A 25,291-nucleotide genomic window follows, 5' to 3' on the forward strand; every position below is an offset into this window, starting at 1 on the left:
ATGTGTTGTGGCTGTCTCGGCAGCGACAGCCATTACTTGCAGTCATGCTCTGATCCAAGTACAGCGTGACCAATCGCAACACGAATGTTTTCATTTCATTCAATTAGACGAGCACAACATTGTGTGTGTGACATCTGGGACTGCCGGGAAATGACACACTCGCTCATCCACAACAACAATCTCGAGGAAATTGAAAGACAAAATTGGTGCGTAATTAAAAACAGATTGCAACATTATGCTACACACATCTGGAAAGAAGATGGTGTGAGCGTATTTACATACTCTTACACCATCAAAATTGCTTTTTTGAATACTATTTTTAAACCTCAATCTGTCGTTTGAAGGAAGTTGGTGTCTCCTCACTTCATAACCTGATGCTGATCTTTGAATCGAAGGAAAGTCCGCCCTCTTGTGGAGGTAAGGTTGAACTGCATCGTTCCAGAACAGCCCGTCTGTCCATGTTCCTGTGTAGAAAGTGTCACCGGCCACTCATAGATCCTGTATATTTGCTGGATCAAGCCCAGAGTAACGAGAGGCGGGGATCTTACTTATATTATAAGACCCAAAGGTGTTGGTTTTGATGGAGTTCTGCTTTGCTGCAAGACGGGAGCACCATGCACGATTGATGCAATTTGATCCTTTTTTATCAGTTTTCAGTTAATGTTTAAGCGTTTTAAGCATCGTCTTATTTACTTATTGTTGACTCCTGCTGTTTCCTCACTTTAGAGTTACTCGTCGCATCATCTTGCGGTAGACAAGTGGCCTTTTGAGGAAAGTCAGCCCGAAGCTGGTGAGTCAGCTTGTCCTTAAACGCATTATAGGTCATTTTTTGTTCATCAGAAAGGGAAAAACAAAAACTGCTTTAAAGTCAGTAACTTTTAAAGTAACTATACAGATGTACCGTCTATCAATGTAGAATGTATAAACTAAAACATGTTAATGAAGCCTATATGACAAGAAACTTTTTAGAAATCTCCCATTTAATATGTTTTAAAAAGAAAAATACCAGTTTAAAATCCAAAAGTTGTTTGCTTTTGTAACTTTATTTACTTTCCAAACATTACGCAACCAATCAAGTCAGGGCTCTCACAGTGAGCTTGTGCACACACGCACACACACACACACTCACACTCACACACACTCGCAGACAAAGTGCAGACATTTATGCAGCACTGTCTCTGAAAGATAGGCAACACGAAGAGCGGAAAGTGCGAGATATTGCACGTTACAATCAGTTCCGGAAACTTTTCAGATCCCTTCGGCTTCTCCCTGGCAGACGAGCCCGGGGGGGGGGGGCTTCCGACTACGATCCCAACAGCTGAGGCGAAACACCAGCAGAATGTCAGGAGGCTGATGTTCATTTCCCAACCCTGACGGATTGAAGGGACATGAAGGAACTTGAAATAAAAACAAAAAACGAGGTAACAGTTGATGATGGCCAACCTGCGCAGGTCTGATGGATGTGAAGCAGCTGCAGCTAAATTTGATCCTATGATTCTGTGTTTGCAGAAAAGGAAGATTTTCGATGTGCAAAGTTGGAGGTTTAACCAAAATGAAATGTGCAAAAAAACCAAAAACAAAACGAGTTCAGATTCTTGGTCTCGTCTGAGGACGAGCTTCATGTCGTGAGAAAAGGTGGATTATTGATGTTTCATCTCACAACATTGGTTACAAATTGATCCTATTGCCTCACAGGTCTTTCTTTTTTTTTTTAACTCTTAACTTTTTTACCATACCTGAGTTTAATAGATTGTACCATTAAAAGAAAAGGAAGCACAAGTAAGAATACTGGAAAGAAAACTACTGAGGAGGTATATGAAGGATTCTCAAGCTTATTATAAGACTATGAGGAATAAAATAAATGGATTATTGCTTGGAAGCAGCCGTTTCTCAGGCCAGCTTGGATATTTGTTCATATAGAAAGTCACATACAGACATTTACAAAAGCCACGCAGACACTATTCTCTATTCCGCCAAGCGATAAATTAACTCCCATTTCCACAACTGTCCCGGGGGGCCCGCTCTGCTCCCCCCACCCCCCGGCCGCCCTCCTCAGGAGCAGTCGGTGAAGGTGGTCACCATGTTCCCTCGCCGCTGCGTCACTGTCCTGCAGTGCTGCTTCCCCGCCCGCCGAAAAGTGCCGTCAGTCCTGGAGCCGTGCGCGTTGAAGGAGAACATCTTCTCCAAGTCCTCGAACATGTCATCAAAGAGTCCCGCGCCGAAGCCGCCCTGCTGGGACCGCCGCTTGTGCGCGTTGGTGGCGTCCCGGTGAGCCTGGAAGTGGCTCTCGAAGTGTCTCTTCTGGTGGGCCTGATTGTGGAAGTTGGAGTGGAAGTGGTGGTGCTGCTGCTGCTGCTGCTGCTGCTGCCCGAAAGGGTCGAAGTCTTTGAAGATGTCGTCGAAGTTGAAGGACTGGTAGTGCTGGTTGAAGTTGTAGTCGCCGCCGCCGCCTCTGTGGGTCCCTTCTGAAGACGCAGCGTGGCCAAACTGGTCGTACTCTTTCCTCCTCTTGTCATCGGACAACGTCTCATACGCTGCGCGAGAAAGACACACATCATTTTAAATAACCTGTTGTCGTTTATGATTACGATTAGTAAAATCTTTAATCAAGTGTAGGCTTAAGTCACATGGACTCACTAAAATGATAATAGTAATGATAACAGGTTTTACAATGACGTGAAGTATGATAACACGAGGTCAAATCTTTTGACCAATATGTCAAATTATGCCGCAGGATGTTTTTCTAAACTATGCGACAAGGAACAGAAACAATCTCGAGATACTTCACTTTAGATGTACGCAACAGTTATGAACTAATATTGTGTCACACAGTGGAAGATTTGTTCAGGCAAACTCAACCTGGATTATGGTCAACAAAGTTGCTCCATCATCCAGGTAACTGAGCCCTTATCAGAAGACACAATCACTGGATTACTGCGGCAGGGTGTGTCCTTCAGTATATGTCAACCTTAATCTGAGAACACAGCTTTTCTATGACGATAAACTCATTTCAAATTCTTTTTTCTTTTTCTTTTTTGAATTGTTGGACACACAATGTGTTCGTAAACAACATCTAGGATGTCAAAGTGGCTGACTTACCCTCTGCCATTTCCCTAAACTTGGCCTCAGCGTCCGGGGCCTTGTTTCTGTCGGGGTGGTACTTGAGGGCCAGCTTGTGGAAGGCCTTCTTGATCTGCCTCTCCGTGGCATCTCTGGAGACCCCCAGGATCTCGTAGTAGTCCCTCTGGGCCAGGATGAACTCGGAGATGAGCAGAACGTGGACCGCCAGGAGCAGCACCGACTGCGCTGTGGCCATGGCTGCTGGGTTTGAGTCCCTTCGGGCTGCGAAGGAAAACAGTTTGACACTTTAATACGAGGACGATTTGACACACAACCTTCAACAACCACGTGAAGAAGTAAAAAAACGACTTTAGTTCCCAAACTAACCAAGAGCGACTGCGTTATTAACACACTGGTGTTACTTTGCTAGCTTGTTTCGGCATAACGACAACTCAGTTTCACTGTAATAACTGATGAACCGACACCTCCGAAATAAACACGTTACAATAACAAAATAATAATAACAATATTGTACTTGGTGAGGGTTTACCTGAAGATGAGGTGACAGACAGCCGGGAGGTCACTCCTCTTAACAGCCGCCAGCAGCTCCAGCTGATGCGGACTGAAGCTTTCTGTTGTTGACGAGCCGCATTCCTGAGCCGAACACCACGACTCGCAACGCCATTGGTCCGTTTCCTCACACAATGACTCAGAGCGATGTGATTGGTCCAAATAGTGCGCACGTGGAGAGCCAACACTAGCCGACAAAGAGTGCTAAAATAAAGCAAGATGATTATAGTGTTTGTATTTCCGTTTTCCCCTTTGCCCCGCCACTTCTCGTATTCATCGATTAAAGAGTGTGACCTCGATTGTTTCCCGAACAGTTAACTTTAAATTTACAATCTTAATGCATTCATACAACATAGTTACATACATAGAGGTAACTGTTTTATGGACTTGATTTCGTAACAACGTTACTAGCTTACTTTGTTTACATAAATAGCTAAAACGTCACTTCCGCTACAATCCGGAAATAGCTACTCGCAAGCTGCCTTGTGTAAAAAGTATTTATTTAGAAGCTTTTCTCCGCAAATCTGTATTCATGTAGTAACCTAAAGCCATGCCGCGGTATTGCGCTGTGAAAGTGTGCAGAAACCGCGGGGGGACAGCGTCAAGACAAGACAGCAAGAGAATTAGCTTCTATCCGTATGTTGCCTCTGTTTAATCATGGACTGTTGTGTTGTATTTCACCTGCACATGCTACTTTTTAGATTAGAAATGTGTTAGTCAGGGAGACACTGAGCGTTGAAGGCATTTATTTATCGCCATTATATTCCAGGGAACCAGTGAATTTATTTCATTTGTTTTATTTTACTTCGTATTGTTTTGTCACTGCTATTTTGTGTCTTTATTGCAGATTTGCACATGAAATTTCATAGGAAAACGATTTCCTCTTTACAATCCAACAGAAATAAGTAGAGTAGCTCGAAGTTGTAAATTTACATAGCTGTGGTCAACACAACAAGTACAAATGACATATCAATAGGATGGGTCCCAGCATGAGTTGATTTGTTTATACTCCCTGTACTGAAACATCGAGGAGTTTTAATTTTCTCTGTCCTTTTCCCAAAGGTTTCCACTGCAAGACAAGCCCCGGCTTCAGAAATGGGTGGACAACATGAAGCGGGAGGACTGGATCCCAAGTCGACATCAGTATCTGTGCAGCGAGCATTTTACAGAGGATTGCTTCGATATCCGATGGGGCATCCGCTATCTGAAGAATACATCCGTTCCCACTCTTTTCCCTCCTGCTGAGGATGTAGGTATCTTTCTATCAACACGTCAACAAACGTCACGCTAAACAACAGTTTAAGTTCTCACTCAGACATTCTTGTATTGCGTTACACCCTGCAAATAAAATCAATGAATACACAAGTGATTCCGAAAGGGTGTTCCCAGTCAAAATAAATCAACGTAAAAACATCAGTTTAGACTTCCACTTTAGATGCTGATTTCTGACAGGCACACCCACAGTGCAAATAAAACCATTAATAAGTTTAACTTAACAGCGAGGTACTATGGGACGAAAACAGACTTTCCACAGAAGCATCCTTAATTATAATGAGTGTTAGGATGAGCATGCATTTTTAGGCCGCTACTTTTCCATGGAGGTTATGGTGACTCTTTGACATTATTCGTGGCACGGTATACTGCCACTCCACCACTCTGCATTATACTGCCCACAACAGCTTTCACCTGGTCACTTCTCACCGCAAATAAAAACAAGGTCTTTACATCCAGTTATAATACCGCGGCCTGAGTCATCCTAATCTTGTGGATATGAATATAATTGATGAGATGTCGCTTCATTGGTAATGGTTTTTGGTTTGATTTTGTCTCAGGACGGAGAGAAAAAAGTGACCACATGTAAAAGAAACCCCAAGGGCAAACTCAGCTCTTCAGACCGTGAAACAGACAACACGGGATGTGACTCTCCCCTGGGGAAAAGGCCACTCATTTTGAGCAGCACACCCGAAAAACTCCAGTGTGTTGCCGAACACACTGAAGTGATATTGGAGCTTCCTCTGGTGTCAGACAAAGTCATTTCTGGCCGGTCAAACCACTCGGAGACACAGACTGCTGCTTGTGCGCTCGCAGGGGAAAGACGGCTCCCGACAGGGTCCTGCCTTCCACCGTCTCCTTACAATGAAGCAGATTGTGAAGACCAAGCCGACTCCGCTGTGACTGTATTGTGCTGTGACCCTTTGGGCCTTTTCTCTGGCGGAGAGGCAAACATAGATGTGCTCAGCCTCCAAGCAGCCCTGGGTGAAGCCTTTAGCTTTGCTCCCGTAGAAACGGTCAAGGACAAACCGACAGACCACTTTTTGGAGGAGAGAGGGCCTGTTGATGGAGAGCACATTTCTCTGTATGAGCATTCATATTGCAGGCCGGACACCAGCAAAGATCAGCTTTGGAGGAAAATCTTGAGTTTGCATGCAAAGATCCTGGAACTGGATCACAGAGAGGAGACCACCGTGGCCAAAATCCATGAACTGGAGACTGAGATAAGCCTCCTGAAGAGAGACGGGGCTGTTTTCAAAGAAAAACAGAAGGTTTTAGAAGATTTTATATCATCTGTGATGATCTGATTTTGGACTCTGGAAAGAGATTGTAGACGCACGTGTATTCTCAATGTTACTATTGATTCACTTTTGCAAAATCACACAAACACACACATGACTGTAGATAAAAGTATTATAAAGGTGTAACATAATTCGGAATCATTGATTTAATTATTTCCAGTCAAACTGCTCCCAAATAGTTTGGAATGTAAAAGAAAGAATAAAAACTCTTTGACTTGTAACTTTTAATTTCACGGAGCGACAGAAACAGGAATTTGTGAAATTATTAATTTTTGATGCGATTGCATATTTTCGTTGTTGAAAGTTGATTGGACCGCTGTGTTGTCCTTGTCTGCTTTGCTTCACAAAATATCTAATTGATAACTCAAACATTCCGCCCGGATCTTTTGTCACGTGATGAAGAATATAAGTGAGAGAAGCCAAGCGATGCCAGGACAGCAGGGCGGAAGGATCCCCTCTCTGCAGAAGTCCACTCTGCACGTTTGATTGTCCGTCTTTGTCCACACGGTGGCGTAGTGTGACCCGAGTGATTTTCTTGTTTTAATGAGTGATCTGTTGCTCAGTATTTTAAAAGCGTTTTTCAGTTTTGTCAAATTGGGCATCCAGAGCGTCTTCACTCAGATTCATCCGCCGACGTGACCTTTAACGTACAGACAGTCATAATTGTGTGCGCTGGCAGAAAGTACAAGCAGCTCTTCCAACAGATGGCCTGGCCCCTCTGGAGTTCAGAACTACTCAAAATCAGTGTGTGATTTATGTGAGGAGACGCAAGTGTCTCAGCCTGGGATCTCTGAAAGACTTTTTTTATTTGAAATTGTCCAAGCTTCCCACTTAAATGACGTGCTGCTTCTGGAGCAAAGTGGCCAAGGCATTCATGTATTATTGTTTTACATTTACAGCACTTTGAATGTAATTTACACCCGCGGTGACTCATTATTGGGAAGTTGTCTACAATTGAACGTATTGTAAATTCAAGCCTTCAAACTCATTTACAGTTCTTATGCTTTACGTTTCTATTCCTTTGTGGAATTTAATGAGCTGCTCTTTCTTTTCTGGGGCCTTTTGTTACACTTAGATTGGCTGAGGGATACTGAGTCGTTGTCTTTTCTATCTTTATTTGAATTGCACATGGTGGCACTTGTATGACTCACAGCCACTGACAAGGTCAATTGTTTTTATTAAAGACTTAAAATTGCGCCATTTTAAAGGTTATCTATGAGTCATGTCTGATTTTGTTTTTTTAAAACCTCGTTACAGCTGGTGGATTTCTGTCCTGAGAGGTGGGATTGAGTTGACTGGAACAGCGATGACTCTATATATTAACATTAAGCAAATCAATGCTTTAGCCAATCCACTCCACCCATACTGAATCATGTCATTGTCCGCAACCTGCAAATCCCAAATATTCTGCTTTACTGAAGTTTCATTTTGATGTCCTCGCTTTTGTTTTGATTAAAGCATCACGGGTGGTTGAACGTATTGTAAATTCAAGCCTTCAAACTCAACAAACTGTTTGTGGTGATTGATTTAAATATTACAACTGCAAGAACATGAACAGGCAGCAAGATGTATCTATGGTTTTGCCCCCCCCCCCCCCCCCCCCCCTCCCTCCAGCCCCTGGGCTCCGAGTCGGGGTATGTTGACCACATGAGATACATAATCCTATTTGAAGCACATTTCCCGACTGAAATTTACCACAGGCTGTCTTTTCCAGCCAGATCGTCGGTGAAAACAATGTCCATGTCCTCGGGGCTGTCACTGTACTACAGCGTTCTTATTTGCGACCCACACCTGAGCCGAAAATAGAACTGTGACCATGTATACATCCAAATCAGCACGTTGTCGGCTCAAAATAGGAAAAACAGAACCTGCTGGGAATAATAAAGCATGGGATCATGCATTTCATGCTAAATGATTCACATATATTCATGAGGCTTTAGCTACATGATGGAAATTTCTCCTTGTGTCAGCGATGGGGCCGATATTTAATTTGGCGCACTCGTGAACCACCTGCGCTCGTGAGCGTGAGTGAAATGTCAAAAAGGATTTGAAATTAATATCCCAGTGATTGATTGGGATTACGAGAGGATGCAATTCCGATTGTTTACCAGGATGTCGGATCAGATGAGCAGGTTTGGAAGAAGACGTGGATGAGAGCGCCACTGGATCTGCAGTTCTCATAGGAGAACAAGTTCTTGAAATTAGTTGGAGGATAAAATTGCGCCAATCAGGTTGCCGTGTGGCTCGGCACATATCTGCATCCGCACTCCTCTTTGTTAACTCACTAATGTTGTGATTTTCCCGGTAAGTGCTTTCAAAGGGCAACTCTGAACATGTCAGAAAAATATTGAAATTAAAAAAGTAGTTTAGATCCTGGAGGGGGAAAAAAGACGGAACGTATATAGAAATATATTCATTCATTCATTCATTCATTGTCTTCCGCTTATCCGTTTCTGGGTCGCGGGGGTGACAGTCTGATAACTGTCACCCAGATCACATCGCACCATTTAAGAACCTTCCTGCAGGTGGTGAGCCCACGGGAAGGTGGCCCCCGGCGTGGGACACGAACCCACTACCTAGAGATTGTTAGTCTCATGCTCTACCAACTGAGCTAGCCGGGGGGGTCATAGAAATATATAAAAACTGAATATTGTGCAGAATTAATATGTGACTTTTTTTTTAATATAGAGCATCCTTTTTTTTTTTTTTTTTTTACAGTAAATCATTTATTATATTCAACATCAAGAATACTTAAAGCAAGCAAAATCATTTGATCACAGCATTACTATAAAAGCTTTGACAGCGAAGTGATGAAGGTGAGGATGACGTTCATCTTGATGAGGACTTATTTGCAACATGTGCCTCAGTCTGTTCTCGAATTATGCAAATTATCCTCAGTTTGCTTTTGAGTATGTGTCATCCATTTCTCCTGGGTTTAGAGTCCGACCACACTGACCCTGGACTTTGGGCCTCTGGACAGTTCACCACAAAGAGATAGACTCAAATGCAGGTTTTTCAACTGTGGGAGAAAACCAGACTATACAGAGAAAACTAAACATACATATGCAGAGATAATATGTAAATCCACAAAGTCCTTTCTGGGGCCACCAAGCAGATCATGGGAATGCCATGTTTGAAGTTTTATGCTAGATGCCTTGCTCAGGGACGCGGAACTGTTACCAACAGGTGTTACGATTCAAGCTTGGTTCCCTCCCCCTAAAGCCACCGCTGTACCTCATTTCCCCGTGAATAAAAAGTATTGACCACTTGGCTCATGACCTTCATCGCCATACCAAAACATTCATAAACCGCCACTAAATATGTAAACACAGGAGCCAAAGGGGGATTTGTATAATCAGGATCCGGATTTCTAGGCGTAATAGAGATATATCCAAGGGTTGGTGCAACTGTTCAGACTGGCCAGCAGCATGATGATGGAAAACACAAGTCCTGAGGAAGAGAGAAAGGAGACACGTGTGATTAGGCTTGAAAGCAATGGGCTTAAATGGATGTTGTAAAGAATGCAGGCGATCATCTTGGATTTTTTTATAAACCAACCTTTTGTAGGTGCACTGGTGGGGCTCCATGCAGACCACAGCTGTACTACAAAGAAGGGGCTCCAGCACACTGTGTATGTCATGATAATGACAAAAGTCATTTTCACAGTCTTGAGCATCGCGTTTGAGACTCCCTTGGTGCCCGTGCGCCTCGGCTGGATGGCCGTTCTCTTCATGTTGAAGTAAATTGTGGTGCATATCCTCATTTGGCAGTACAGTAAAATAACTGCCGGCAGGGCAAACACTGACACTGTGATCCAGCTGATGTAGATGCGGCTCCCCCAGGGTTCAATGAACGTCGCCCAGCAGTCGTACTGGCTCGCCTCGACCTCCTGGAGAGAGAAGATGAAAAGCTGCGGGGCGCTGAAGGCGAGGGAGATCAGCCACGCTGCGCCGATGGAGAGATACCTCCTAAATGAGCCTTTGAAGAAAGAAACCATGGGCATGCACACCGCATGGTACCGATCTATGGTCATAGCAACCATCATGTACGCTGAGGCGAACATCCCGACCACCTGTAAGTATTTTATGGAGCGGCACAGAAAGTCTGTGCCTCGGAACCTGTGCGTAATTTCCATGGAGAGCTGCGGGAGGACTTGGAAAAAAGCGACCACCAGATCGGCCAGGCACAGGTGTAAGAGGAACAGCTGGGTCCTCGTGTTCCTCTTCCTTTTCTTCCAAAGTGTGCCCAGGAAGAAGAAATTACCACACGTTGCGAGCATGAAGATTACTCCCAAAACTCCAGCCCTGACGAGCGCAAAACGTTCATGCAGCTCCTTGTCCTCCTCCTTCGCCGTTGTTTCAGACATTGTAGGATCCATCGGAGCGTCAAATTCCACGAAGCACCGTAACTCCAGATGTCAATAAAATCAGCGGACAAGCTGAAAACGTTTGATTAACTCGTCACTGGGCATTTCACTCACATTGCGCACCGCTGGAACAGGAGAAAGTATCTATGACAGTAGGGGGGTGGGTCACAATACCCCATGGTGATTGAAAACCTGCGTCACGGTGTTTCAGATATACATGCACTAACACAGATTAAAAGAAAAGAACAAGAAATTTGCAAAAGTAAGAAAAGACCTTCATTTACGCACTCGTAGTCATTTTGGCATTTTTGAAACTGTAGCCTCTAATCCTATTTAAAATTCATTCAAATACACATTACAGTGGTTTCTCATATATCGACTGAGGATCACAGTGTTTTACCTATTATGTAGACGTGTCAGTCTCTTTCAGGGAACAGTGTGAACTGATGAAGTCACTTGGAAAAAGAACAAAAGTCCAGTTGAGCTATTTAATCTTTAAGATCCTAATGAGACTATGCATTAACAACAAGACAGCACCGGACTCGTAAATGAAAAGTGTTTGTTTGCTTGTTTACTGTATAATTCACCACAATGCACTAAAAATAAACCAACCATTTGTGCTTGTCCTTATATGTACAAGTTATTTTGTGGAGCCACTGGAGCGGCTCACTCAAGATCAAATTGAGCTTCATGTTGTCCCTCAAGTAAAATAAGTTCAATGTCCAAAAAAAAAAGTCACATCGAGGGAAAATCAAATGATTATGTTATGTTTGGCAGATTATTTCTTTGTTGTTACAATATTTCTAGGCTTGTAAGGCTGCCAACAGATCTGACCTCAGGCCCATTAAACAGCTGTTTGATCCAGAATGACCAAACGTTACCGAGTTGGCTGAGTTTCCCCTTTACTGGTTGAACCAGCAGGGAAACAGCAGTGCAGATACTCGGCTGTTGTGGGTGTGAATTATTCTTCCAAGCACTACTGGGGCCCTGTTTCTTCAGACACATCGTCAATTAAACCACACAAGAGTCAACAGCAAATTGAAAAAAACTAAAACAAATTAGGCACCAATTAAAATGGAAATAATCAAGTGACAAGTGGTGCTCGGTTTATTGCCAGGAGAAAAACCAAACATTCTTTTTTTACGAAGAAACTATCTCACATGCTCCAAATCCCTTATGTTTTGTGCGTAGTTTATATTCTAAAGCATATCAGTGTTTTATGTGCAGTGTCTGCCCCTCAAAACATTTACCTGAAATCAAAAATACTTTATTAGCACCCCAATTGTGAGATAGAAACACTTAGTTGCATGCATAAAGAATGGATTTACTGTCGCCCGAGAGGCCATGACGGCCCCTAATGCCTTCAGATGCTGCAAAAGTGAGTTATTGAAGCCATCCCAACTTCAGCGTCACTTGAAAGAAAAACACTCACAATCAACCCTCATCAGGGACTCAGACAGGGGCCCCCAGCTGGAATGCAATAACATTCGGGAAAAGTCACGTTGCAGAAAGCTTTTCTTTCTTACAATGTTTCAGACTCAGACATACATCGAAACAATGCTATAAGTGCCTTTAATCGCTTCATGCTGCGGTCCGTCACTAATGTGTGCCACATTGAACCCAGCACTCTGATGTTTGAGGTATCCATTTGTTGTCTTTGAACTTTCAATGCACTTGCAGCTTGCAGTAGACATACAAATGCATTTGCTCACAGTAATTGATTCCAACTGTATGAACGTTGCAAGGTTCCAGTATGTAATTGGTCTTGCTAAGAAGAGCTTCGAACGAGAGAGACTGAGTCAAGAACTACAGACTTCACGGTGGAAATTACATGGCAGTAACATTAGAGTTGGACTGGACTGGAATTGGCTTCTATGTTTTCATAAAAGCTTTGACATTTAAAAGTGGAGAGGCAGTGACAGAAATGTAAGTAATGGTAACTAAACTATTGCCTTTTCAGTCAATACAGACTCAGGCACAGAAATAATTGTTTCAAGAGACGTCGTCTTGAATTCTTTCTGGATGAATAAAGTATTTATCAGTATTGATTGTTATGTGTGTAGTTCAGTGAATACAAAGGGGTAAAGGTATTATTACCATTGTACATTTAACTGCTAAATTAAAATTTAAAAACCAATACTGCAATAATGTAGAATGAACAGATTAGTCTGAGAGTCGGCTTGTGTGGAGCCTTTAATAAGTTTTCCCTTCATGCATAGAAATGTTTATTTGTAGCAGAACTGTCACACTGAGTAAAACCAGATCAGAGAACTGCCACAGAGATTTGCTGAAGGAATGAAGGACCTGTTACACGGGTAATAATTGTTCTCGCTGACGCAGAGAGGAACTAAAGGAAGTGTAACTGCATGTACTTTGTGATAAATTTCTCCGTCCATCCTGCATCCCAGCGCGGTGGTAAAAGTGCATTCTGTGTTGCGTGCGCCATGCTGGAGCCGTAATGACAATAACCGCTCGTGACAAATGACAGAGAATCCATACTGTGTGTCTTCATGTCAGGATGGTCACAATATAGCGAGTACAGATCATTTTCTCAGCTTTTATTCATCCACCCCGATTGTCCCCTCACGCCTTCTCCTGCCCGGGCGAGTTCACTAAAGCTGTTTTTCATAGCGTCCAATCCTTTGTGAAAGATACCACTGATAGTTTGAGCTCTGCTACAGGAGTATACCATATAGGTCACACACTCTAATTATGACCGCCTATCCGTTCGACCATAATGGTCTACTTACACAGGCGAGTGTGAGGTATAATTACAATACTGTGCACTAACATCATCAGTAATAGTTCTCTTTTGGCGAACTGCATCAGTCTTTTAGCTGGACTTTTTGCTTTCTGCACACATGTGGTTACTGCTAAGTCCCCGCTCTTCAAGAGGGGGAAAGGAATCATCCCCTTTTCTCCAAGATATATATTTGTACGTCGGGCCAACCCTGGATTGCTGAAAAGACGTCATTTTCCGAGTAATTTGTACTCCACAGATATGTGTGTCATCCGTCACAGTACGAACTACGTCCTTTTGAAAAAGCAGCTCCTCATTTATTAAACTCTACCAAGGTAGTCATCTGCCTGGATCTGTCCGTGCCAGAGGAACTATTATCATTACCAACTGACACATTAGTCCTCAGCCATTATCGCTCGAAATGACCCATGGCTCTCAGAGCACGTAAATACAATGACAATCAGGCCCACATAAGGATAGGTGAGGTTTAAGAGTGTCCTTCTTCGGCGTGGGGTTTGATTAAACGTGTCATCTTGATTGCATGATGCTCCCCGCGTGTCAATTTGGAATTTACTTTCAAAAGACTGTCATCACCTCAGTGATTCCAAAGTCCTATGTGAAAACAAAAGGGGGGATTGCGTGTGCATGATAGTGAAGAAATAGAAAGTGAGAGGCAGTTAATGGTGGAATGCAATGAGTATTAACAGAGCATTGAGAGGCCTTTTTACACAAACCTTTTCCAAAGTTAGCATTCAATTGGCTTCACATGGTCTGTAGACTAAATTGATTTCTTCTATTCGAGGAAAGGCATGCTTGACATTTTAATTGCCCAAACATTTCATTTAAAAAAAACTGCTGGCTGGTGATGCTATAGTTAGCACTGAGGATCTTAAGTTTAATTTTATCCAGGGGGCCTTTTCTCAGCCTTTTCTCTGCTTTACATGTTCCTCCTTTATGGGCTTCCTTTAGGTTTTCCAGCACCCATCAATAATACAAAAACCATTATGTCAAATTCATGTGTGGCTCCAAATTCGCTCTCCATGGTGCTGGTCCTTTATTTATTAATTTCATGTATATATTTCTTTTAATTTTAGGCATGTGGATCACTGACGACAAAAAAGCAAACAGGCCCATAAAGGGAACTGATGAAAAAAAAAGAAGATGAAAAAAACCCAAAACTGGCTCTGTGTTTTCACGTGTTTTTAAAGGAGTAGCAGGACATGAATCTATCTGGTTCTGAAAAAAAATATGAATATTATCAACTGAATAATAGCCTGTCCATTGTTAATACTACGACTACAACCACTACTGTACTAGTAGTATTAGTGTAAGTTGTTGTAGTAGTAGTAGTAGAAAAAACCATCCTTGGCTGTTGAACACACACCATATATTATCCAGTGTTTATTTTCACTTACTTTTTTTCTCACTTTTCTTGGTGATCATAATTCATTGGCAAAATGAAATTAAACTATTTAGCAAATAGTTGACAGTGGTTAGAACTGGCAGACCATATTATTTGGCTGTGTTACTAATTATGTAAGATAATTTGTAGGTAACCTCAATGGCGTTAGTATCAATCTAATCTATAACAGTTAATACTATTCTTCTTTAACTATTCTTTCTGTTTTATTTTTACACATTTCAAATAAAAGCTTTAAAAAATATATCCCGTATTTGGCGACATCTGGCGTTCAAGATGAAGCACTGCACCCCTAAACTCGGTCGTCACTTCCTGTTATCTTCCTGTATTGACTTGGACTCATTCATATCGGGGCTGTGCCAGCCTTACGCGGAGTTGCGATTAGAAAGCACCGAATTCTCTGTTTCATAAGGTAGGAAGATGACATTTTCTTTGAAATTGTGAACGCTTGATGATGGTATGATGTCAACACATTAGCAGAGCTCGTTTAGCCATATATTCACGTGTTAATCACACGTAGCGAGTTTTGTTTACCGAGCTAGCCTTCAAAATACAACACAGCGAGAAGCAGTCGTGTTTATTTTTGGTATCCTTTAGAGGTAAATAGTTTCATTTATGCTGGTTGGTTCATTTATTGTGCCTAACGTTACCCAGTAAAGCGAGTGAAGCTGACAGTTTGCTGTAGTAGTTTGCTTCTTTAATGTACATGGAAGTGAACAGGTGATCCGAAAACTGCTGGAACGAAGCAAACAATGAGTCTCATAGTTTAAAGCCCAGAACTCCTTCGAGCTTGTCCTTGTCCTCGATCACGTCCTCCAGCCACTTCTCTCTGAACACGGTCCTGCCGGGTGTGTGCACCAGCCGGTTGGACTCCACCACGAAATGTACCTGCACCGGCAGATTCCCGGGCTTCACCTTAGACACATCCACAGCAAAGTAAACGCTGGCGGTCCCCTGGATCGGCCTGTGCGGGGTCGGCGTGCTGAATCGGGCCCTGTAATTGTAGAAGACGCGGTACTCCTCCTCGGTAGAGGAGAGCAAGTCCAGACTGAAGATCCAGCTGGGCCGGATCTCCCATGTTTGGATGTAGGAAGCGATGTGCTTCCTCCCTTCTTCCACTGTGAAGTCTTCACAGGCTGGCCACTTGATGTTTGCCTCCCCGGCAGGCGGCTCGTCGTCCTGCTGCTTGGCCAGACGGTGTCTCTCCAGCAAAGTTTTCACCAGATTACTTGACTCTTGATCCATTTTGGCAATTTAATAATAATCTAAAAAAAAAGGCAAAGGGCGACAAGCAAACACAGAATATCCTCGGGGAATTTCTAGGTGATTCTGCTGACTGCGTCTGCTGTGTTGCTTGAACTGTTACTATGGTTACCAACAGGCGACGGAAGTCAGAAGGAGCCCTCCGTTGGCTCATGTTCTACTTACATTTAACTTCATATCATTCTTATCATACTCTGAATGATCATGATGATTCAACTTGTTATATTATCATTCTTTAAAAATAAATAAATAAGACGATACTGAATTACACCCTGAAGTTATTTCATCAACAACCATCTGACCATTTTCTATATATGTGTTATCAAGATCAATGACGTGGCGACATGGAGCCGCTCCCAGCTGACACTGGGTGAAAGGCTAGGTAGTGGACTGACAGGGTGCAAGTCATTTAACTGGCCATCACTCAGGCACACACACATCACACCATGCCACACCACCACACACGCGCACACACACACACACACACACACACACACACAGAGTAAATAATAACCTGACATCCACTGCGGGAAGTGAGCAAAAAACTTGTGTGAAATCAAACATGTTGATCACCGCTGTTGAGACAATAGAGTAACTGAAAGACGCCACCATCATAATAGATGCTCATTTAAAAAATGTTTCATCAATCTGTGGCACATTAGTTTCTATTAAAGTGTCTCCTCAATTCTGTCTTAAGTATCCCCGTGTTCCATGTTCAAAATCCTGATCTTTTTTTAATGTTATAATCTGACTGTATCTTTCTTATTTCCATTTCACCTTTTTAGGAGATACTTGGCCAACAGCATCAGTTCAACTGAAATAGTTTTCTTCCAGCATGAACCCAGAACCTCTGTAGCTCATGGCAGGGAACCTGCCAGCATGCTGGATCTCGTCACACGAACACCGAAGCCTTGCTCCTTTGCTTGATCCAGTTAATGCTGAACTGGCAGACAGATGTCGCGACTCAGGACCACACTGGACAGTGTCACCAAGGCGGTAGGCAGCACGGACCTCATCTCCAAGTTCTCCCGTCTGAAACCGGGCAGTGCCGCCGTGGACGGTGTCCTTGCAGAAAAGGCTCTGGTCAAAGTGGAGAGCGTGACTTCTAACAACACAGCTGCCGCTTCTGCCGCCGACACGATGAAAGAAGAAGACCATGGGAAGGACGGAGCAGTGGAAGAGTCAGAGAAGCAAAGCTCGCAGGTTATAGAAAAAGCTTTTGTTGTGACGAAGAAGAAGCCCGGCTCTGTCTCCGTGGCAAATCTCTCCACCCCGAGTTCCTCCTCCAACGTGGCAAAGCAAACAAGGCAGCTGTTCCACCCGGCAGCTCTGTCCACCAACATGGACGAGACCTATAAAAGCCTGTCCCATCACATCAATAGTTACTTTGGCACCAGCGCTCAGGGAAAAGATGGAGACAACAAGCAGCAGCAGCAGAACAGAGAAGAGGATGTTCCTTCTCCGGAGCCAAGTCCTTCTGCCCCTCAGAGAACAGAGCACCACATTCCTGTTTTGTCCCCAGTTGCAAAGAGCAACGGCGCCCCCACTACCTCTCCTCTACCGTCTTCTCCGCCGGAAAAGCCCAGTCCCGTTGGCGAGGTCTCTCCTTCAGAAGCCTCCGCAAGTCAAAGTGGAGCTCAGTCAGTCCCTCCTCTGGTTACCCCTCCGAAAAAGGGCTTCACCCAATACCTGTCCTACCCCCGGCCCAGCGTTCAGGCTTTTGTCGGCAGCTACATCACCCCTCTGGTCCCTAAGTTTATAAGTGAGAAAGATAAAACCGCGGTGGGGGAGCAGGTTGTGGACAAAGCGACCAAGAAGGTAGAGAATGAAGAGGAGAATGCTGAGAAAGCTAAACAGCTGGTGATTCAAAGAGAAAAGGTGAGATTCTAAACTTTGCTCAGTGATCAAATGTTTGGGTTTTTTTTTGTACACATGCTTTACATTGTGGGAATTTGTGTCGTGCAGATTATAGCCCGAGTGAGCGTCGACAACAGAACCAGAGGTCTAGTGAAAGGCCTGCAGAAAGTCTCTGATGTCAAACTCCTCACAACTCGAGTGGAAGAGCTCAGCTGTCATCTCCTGGAGTTTCCTGAGACTCGCGGTGTGGCTATTAAAGTAAGTTTGGACTGTTTCAGCGCAGAGTACACCGATATAATGGAGGACGAGGAAGATTTCCTCGATCCACAAATATAAATTAAAGTCATGAAATTTGTTTTCTGAATGTTCATATATGATTTTTGACTCCTCAGGAGAGTGCGCTTCCCTGCCTGCTCCGACTGCGTCAGGGCAGAGACCTTCCTCTCCAGGCTGCCGTGAGAGAAGCACTGGCGCTGGTTGGCTACTCTGAACCGGTCAAAGGCCGAGGGATTCGGGTCCTGACCATTGATGGAGGGGGAACAAGGTGCAGTTTTCTATTAAAATTAAAGAAAGAAATAAAGAATTCAATGTAAATCAGACTATGCTGCTGAGTATTAGAAAATTAAACTAGTTTGATTGCCATTGTCTCTATTAAAGACTGTTTTTTTTTCCTGGTGATAGCTGTCAAAAAGTGGGATTTATTTTTATATGCAATCCATCTGGAGTCTAGCATATGTAAAGTTTATGCAATGAACAATGAACAGTGATCATGTCGGAAAGGTGAGAAGCCTGCACGTTAACAAGCTTTTTAAAAGTTTTAGTGCAGCTTCTCAAATTGTTTGGATGGCAGGAAAGACGCCACACTGTGGGAAGAGAATGAGAACAATGATAGTTGGGGATCTGTAAACTGTAAATAAAATTGCATGCGGCAAGAAAATATCTCTGGTATTTGGCAAAGTTGCTCTGTTACCATGTGTGTTTAATGTGCCTGTGTCCTGTCAAAGGTTTAGGAAAAGGTTGACAACAACTTTTGTCATTTGTTTTAATTATATGCTTGAATTATTATTATTTTAGAAAACAAATTAATGGTCATCAGGGTTGTCTATTTGCCCACTATAGTGACAGTCACAGTATTGCTCCATTTTATTGATAAATCATTAAACACAATGCAGCTCTGTGTGCTAAAATCCTAAGTTCATTACTATATATTTGATTGTAATGTCAGAAATTGTACTTATATTATTCTTTTTCTTTGTAACAGGGGGCTGCTGGCTCTGCAAACTCTCCATAAACTACAGGACCTGACAGGAAAAAGAATCCACGAGCTCTTCGACTACATCTGTGGTGTCAGCACAGGTATGTAATTGTTCAGGGTTTTTTTGTTTTTTTTTCTCAGCTCGTTCCTAATTGTGAACTCTCATTTATGCAATAGCCATTGACTGTACAACTACCGGTCCTTTTGTGTTAGGTGCCATCCTGGCCTTCATGCTGGGGATTTTTCAGATCCCCCTGGATGAGTGCGAGGAGATGTACAGAAAGCTGGGCTCGGACGTCTTCAAACAGAACGTCATCGTCGGGACTGTGAAGATGGGCTGGAGCCACGCCTTCTATGACAGTGAAATCTGGGAAAATATTCTCAAGTCAGTCTGCAACTTCATATATTTAATAAAATATATATTTATATTCGATCCGACCTCTCTTTCAGTCTTAGTCTCGGAAGATCTTATTCATCTGTTATGTGTCGTCTGTACTCCAGAGAACGGATGGGTGAAATGAGTATGATTGAGAGTTCCAGGGATCCACATTGCACCAAAGTAAGTCGTATGTCTTTTCAGCTCTACACCATCATAAAATATTATCATTTATTGACGTCTCTTTTTTTATCCACTAGGTGGCAGCAGTGAGCACCATTGTGAACAGAGGGTTGCCCCTGAAGGCCTTCGTATTCAGGAACTACAGGCTCATGCCAGGAGTGAGATCCCACTACCTCGGAGACTGCAAACACAAGATGTGGCAGGCCATCAGGGCCTCGTCTGCCGCCCCGGGCTACTTTCAGGAATTCGTGCTGGGAAAAGACCTTCATCAGGTACAGCATAGAACTGCGAGATATCTTGAAGTTTCAGATAATTTCATCTTTAATTAGAGAATTTCAGTCTTGGAGTAGTGCAAAAGCACTGCAATAGTGCAGTTTTGACAAGGTACATGTGAGAAATGTTACACAAACAATGCAAAATTGACCATTTTAATCAGTGCAAATCAAAACAGTGGCGTGTTTCAGAGCGAGGGAGTCATTTCCATGAGATTTTACTATTAAATACGCTCCCGCAGTGGTGTTGTGTTTCCTAAGAGGCTGCCGCCAATGACGCAGACTCTACTGCACTTCACCGTGTTTGTGTGTGTGTGTGTGTGTGTGTATGTGTATGTGTATGTGTATGTGTATGTGTATGTGTATGTGTATGTGTATGTGTATGTGTATGTGTATGTGTATGTGTATGTGTATGTGTATGTGTGTGTGGGGGTTTAGATTGGTTTCGCTTTTCCACACAACTATTAAACAGTCCCCTAATTGGCTCATCCTCTCTGCTGGCTGTCAGGAGTCGGATGGATGTTAGGGGAAGTGAATAGAGTTAGATGGAGGGAGTCCTGAGACCTGGTCTGTGTCCCTAAACATCAAAAGCTTTGTCCTCTTGTGACTTGGCTCGCCTTACTGGTGCGGGGGGGGGGGGACAGTTTCCGCTCCACATGAAAGGGAATATCCAATAGGAGGCTGTCTGTCAGGCCAGTGTGCGTCTAAAATGATCTTTCTGGGGGTCCAAAACACAAACACGTTAGTGTCTTATTCTTAAAAATACTCATCTTTTTTTCAAAATTTTGCAATTTTCTGAACAATCCAATCTATAAAAAATGTTGTAAGCTGCTGTGAAATGATATTTTAGCACTGATGATAAATATCCCATTAGATCGCTTTGTGCTTGATGCGTTTCAGTCCTAAAACTGTTTCCTCATCACTCATTGTCACACTGATTAATGGCTGTATTAAGTCATGGATCCTCGCACCTTTTCGGCATTGAGTCACGGAAGTAGGAGGATATGATAGATGATTAGCTTTGACAAATGTAGATGGGATTGATGTGGGAAGTCTGTGAATAAAAATCCGGCTTTTAATGTGTTTTGTAATTCTGAGCTAAATCATCCATTAAACTGCTTAAATATATGCGGGATTAATGTAGTTTACGTTTTACAATTAGGGTCTTTTGTATCGTTTGCATGTTCCGATAGAGTTGCATTAAAGTCTTATTTTACGAGGTTTGATTATTAGGCCAGATATCTTTAGATGGTCTTTATGGGTAGCAATTATGCTCAAGGCTTAGCTTCATTTTGATAACCTACTTATGTAAAATTAGCTTTGTCGCTCCACCGTTCCCCTGCCACTTTCTAAAGCAAATGCCTTGACGGAGAGCCCTGTCTTAAGTTTTGGTCCATTTCTGCTCATAATCTGTCATTTCAAATTACATACGTGTCCAACCTGATCTGTGCTTCTCGCAGGATGTCCGAGTTGTGTCCAGTTAGTTCTTCGCCAAGACATATCTGTAGGAAATGCAACTTTCACTGTGTCAACAAGACAAATGTGACTTGCCCACAACTTCATTCGCGGAGATGTTCATGTGTTTTTGTATATTTTGTCTGCACATGTCTGTTCAGAAAGTAGCCGTTACCCATAAACCTCAGAGTTGACAGCAAGGATGGAGACGGAACCAGTTGTGTCTGTTGTCCTCCACATTCCTCATGGAGCTGCGTAGTGTTTCATCGACAGTTCGGGTTACCTTTGCCACCCACCGGTCTCACTCCCGCTCGAGTTTTCAGCAGGAGCGGTGGTATTTCTCAGGGGAATTCTGCCGTGCCCATAAATCCACATGTGAACAGAGCAGAGGGAGTGACATTCACAAAGTCCTGTACAGACATTTCTCTTTCAGCACAAGGTGCAGAAGTCAGCTGTGAATATATAATGCAACAATATCCAATGATTGTCTTGCATGAAAATTTGATTTTTGCACTTTGATAATGTTTGAAAATTTAAAGTAGACCATGGCACAAACAGTTCAAATTTTATATTTTTCCATTTCATTATTATCAACTCTATAATAAAAGCAAAGGCCATGATTTGCTGAGTAGGTGCAATAAAATGTATAAAATTGACTAAGAATACACACATTTTATAGTTTTAAAATGCCTATTTAAAAGTTAGATAAAAGTGTCACCAAATATCTGTAAAATGTCACACAGTCCTGTTGTCTCATCTTGTCTCATATAGTTGTTGTTTACCAAAGGAGGAACCTGAATTAGACTTAACTCGGAGCATAAGTGACCATAATTACCATAATTTGACTGTTAAAGGTTCACTGTGATCCAAGTTTGCTAAGAGCTTAGGGTAAAAGTCCGAGCCACCTTTTAGGAGTATTTCCTCTGAATATCAATGCCAGTTCTATTAGGAGCTTCTATTTGTGAATCAACAATCTTATAGCCAAGCTCAGCTTTGTGCTTATTGTCCCTTTGTAATACTTGGGCAGCGTTTGCATAAAATCAACACCTTAAAAGCTCAGTCTTTTGAACATATTGCATTAAAAATAAAATCGATTTTTCAGAATCTGTATTTAGCTTATTTCCTGTGTATTTAAGAAGTTTTACATTCAGGTCTTGATATCTGTTGATTTCTTTTTAGGAGTAATTATAACCACAACCTGTTGAGACATGGAAATAACCTTTACCCCTGCTCTGCTGGGGTGACGATGGTGTGTTAACTCACCATTTTCTATTAATCCCAGCCAAAAAAAACAACAACAAAAAAAACACTTCAGTGCTTGGATGCGGTCCACATCCAGACTTGGGGGGGGGGGGGGGGGGACCGAGAAGCAGCCCAAGCACTAAATCGGTCCTGGCATCCATTTGTGTGATTGTCCTCTTTCTCTCAGTGCCGGCATCGTTGAGGTCAGCAACTCTTTAATGATTTCGCTGACGTTGTTTAATGTAAATAGACATGAAGCTCCTAATGTGAGCGCAAGCAAATAATGAATAATAAATCACTTAAGATTATGATACTGTCTGATTTATTAGTGACGGCGAATCCATCGTAAACCAACTGTCAGAGTCATAAAGGTCCGTGCTGATTTAGATCATTTCATGTCACTGCAAAAAAAAAGAAAAAAACCCCAGTACTTCACTCTGTGTTTACTTCTGGATAACCGGTAAACAGGGCTGTCTGCCAGTGTTGCACATCTCTGAGCCGCGAGCTTGGCTTTCCTCTGGACCGACGCTGTGAGGCTCTGGAACAGCCACCTCACCTCGTTTGCCCCAACAGACTGTCACAACCAATGTATTAAAGCTGCAGATGATTCCTTTATAGACTGAATACTCCCTTTTGAGAATCAAGACTAAAGCAATGTGTCTTTTGTTCTCTCTTTTTTTTTTTCTTCCCCTGCAGGATGGGGGACTCCTGATTAACAATCCCACAGCTTTGGCCATTCATGAGTGTAAGTGTCTGTGGCCGAACACACCACTGCAGTGTGTGCTGTCTCTGGGCACCGGGCGCTACGAGACGATGGGCAAAAACAGCACGGCCTACACGAGCTTGAAGACCAAGCTCACCAACGTCATCAGCAGTGCCACAGACACCGAGGGTAAGACCACACAAAAAGTGTTTTGACGTCCTACTCAAGTTTATTTATAAACTGCTGTCTCGGTCGTATAAAACAGTGGTTCAACATTAGGTGAGTGCCTTCTATAAAAGGGAAACTGAAGATTCCTCCTCTATTTTATTTATTTATTTTTTGTGTCAGAGGTGCACACAATGCTGGATGCCCTCCTGCCCCCGGACACCTACTTCCGCTTCAACCCTTACATCACCGAGGACGTCCCGTTAAACGAGAGCCGCGGGGAGAAGCTCAACTTCCTCAAAGGCGAAGGAGAGCGCTACCTGGAGCGCAACGAGGCCAAGCTGAAGAAGGCGGCGAGCGTGCTGGGTCAGGAGAAGGGCGCCATTCAAAGACTGGCCGAGTGGGCCAAGCTCAAGGCCGACATGTACGAGGGCCTCCCCTTCGTGTCCAAGCTGTAAGTGTTAGCCTGGCAAAAAAAAAAGAAGAAGAAGAAATGGGCACAATTTGGTAATCTCGGGTAAGTGAAATGCCCAATGCTTACACGGTCCCATCACTCATCTACCTAAAACTGAAAACATGATTATTTATTCATTTTAACACTATAGATAGCGTCAACGTGTGGTGTAATTGGTTCTACACGGAACAGAATGTGTCTGCGATGGAGATAGAATCAGGTTCTTTAAAGAGAATCCAGTTGATTTTTAAACTCTGGTGAAAGTATTATGAAAGTGGCCAAAAGTTGAGTGGATTTAGAGGCGCACAAAGACGGGAGTGTGGAAATGAAGCATCAGCGCCAACATGATAGTTTTGCCAGTCGTGGTTTTGTGGATCTACGAAATAGAAAAAGAAAAACTGAAAATATTATGAAGTTGAATACATTAAGATGTAATTTAGTACCTGATTGCACAGTGAGAATTAAAATAATGACTGCCTCATTGTTATACTGTACAAAAAAAAGAAATACTTAGGCACTTTGTGAGATTACATTTTTTGCCCCACTGCTGTGGAACAATGTAAATAATGTTTTGAAGTTATTGTTCTTTTGAGTGTTTCTGTTTGGAAAAAAAGATTAATACGACAAACTCTAACCTGACCGTGCACTAAAGTATAAGGACATTATTCTGAAAACCTCAGTGTCTTCTAGTTGGAGCCCATTCAGTAGTGTCAAGCTTGTAAACCAGTTCAAACCTAACTTCTTTACAAATTGAACGCACTGTTTTTTTAAATTGTGATAATCCAGATTTCTCCCCGAGCCCATCCTTTTCTCATTCTTGTTGGAATGCTGCAAGGAATCTACAAAATGTCATGAAATAATAAAACTCGGTTGTGAAAACCTTGATTCAAATGTTCTCCTGGCATGTCTCTCTTTTGAAGTTCAGCACCGACGGTGATCCCCGCTCCACTTGTGTCATGTTCGCCTGCGTTTGGAGCCGCCTGCCAAAGCACCACTGAGCACGGACCACAAAGAGCAACACGATAGAACTGGCACTGAAGAGTTCCGAGCGTTTGGCCTTTGATGAATCGCCCCTTTTTCCTAATCGTCAGTCCTCTGTCACACCGATCATCTGCCTCCCGAAAGAATAATACATCCAAGCATTTCATTTTGCTTTCAGCTGATTCAACCAATAGATCGACTGATTTATTTATTTATTTTTTTGCCAGTTTAAGCTTCGCCGTGGCTTCAGCTTCATGTCGAGACCTGATTTATGGCCGTGCCGCATACACTTGGCCCCGCTCTGGACTGATCCTTCCAGATAGTAAACACTGATATCGCGGTGTCAGAGCGCTGTC

General features: G+C 42.9%; 4 protein-coding genes across 5 annotated transcripts; 2 read left to right on the forward strand and 2 right to left on the reverse strand.

Moving 5' to 3' along the window:
• Positions 1–967: 967 nt before the first annotated feature.
• LOC308127088 (dnaJ homolog subfamily B member 9-like) lies at positions 968–3,893 on the reverse strand. Its single transcript, XM_080491863.1, has 3 exons — positions 3,611–3,893; positions 3,100–3,342; positions 968–2,534 (listed from the first exon to the last, which is right to left on the reverse strand). Exons 2-3 carry the CDS (start codon positions 3,314–3,316, stop codon positions 2,053–2,055), a joined length of 699 nt encoding a protein of 232 aa, XP_080347989.1. The 5' UTR covers positions 3,317–3,342; positions 3,611–3,893; the 3' UTR covers positions 968–2,052.
• On the forward strand, positions 1,516–7,706 carry LOC308127087 (THAP domain-containing protein 5-like). Of its 2 annotated transcripts, none has more exons than XM_080491862.1 (3): positions 1,516–1,635; positions 4,693–4,879; positions 5,463–7,700. In XM_080491862.1, the coding sequence occupies exons 2-3, from the start codon at positions 4,739–4,741 to the stop codon at positions 6,207–6,209; spliced, it is 888 nt and encodes a 295-aa protein (XP_080347988.1). In that variant the 5' UTR covers positions 1,516–1,635; positions 4,693–4,738; the 3' UTR covers positions 6,210–7,700. The 2 variants fall into 2 exon arrangements, with proteins under 2 accessions (XP_080347988.1, XP_080347987.1); XM_080491861.1 differs by lacking the exon at positions 1,516–1,635 and adding an exon at positions 4,080–4,266 and having other exon boundaries at positions 5,463–7,706.
• A 1,211-nt stretch (positions 7,707–8,917) lies between these two features.
• On the reverse strand, positions 8,918–10,702 carry avpr2l (arginine vasopressin receptor 2, like). The gene is made up of 2 exons (XM_080491872.1): positions 9,762–10,702; positions 8,918–9,653 (listed from the first exon to the last, which is right to left on the reverse strand). Exons 1-2 carry the CDS (start codon positions 10,579–10,581, stop codon positions 9,574–9,576), a joined length of 900 nt encoding a protein of 299 aa, XP_080347998.1. The 5' UTR covers positions 10,582–10,702; the 3' UTR covers positions 8,918–9,573.
• Positions 10,703–15,059: 4,357 nt separating this feature from the next.
• Positions 15,060–24,850, forward strand: pnpla8 (patatin-like phospholipase domain containing 8). Its single transcript, XM_080492040.1, has 10 exons — positions 15,060–15,141; positions 16,778–17,870; positions 17,958–18,107; positions 18,242–18,393; positions 19,111–19,205; positions 19,318–19,489; positions 19,606–19,663; positions 19,741–19,935; positions 23,329–23,524; positions 23,684–24,850. The coding sequence occupies exons 2-10, from the start codon at positions 16,947–16,949 to the stop codon at positions 23,956–23,958; spliced, it is 2,217 nt and encodes a 738-aa protein (XP_080348166.1). The 5' UTR covers positions 15,060–15,141; positions 16,778–16,946; the 3' UTR covers positions 23,959–24,850.
• Positions 24,851–25,291: the final 441 nt, after the last annotated feature.

Source organism: Lipophrys pholis (genome assembly GCF_963383615.2).
Source record: "Lipophrys pholis genome assembly, chromosome: 22".
Taxonomy (NCBI): domain Eukaryota; kingdom Metazoa; phylum Chordata; class Actinopteri; order Blenniiformes; family Blenniidae; genus Lipophrys; species Lipophrys pholis.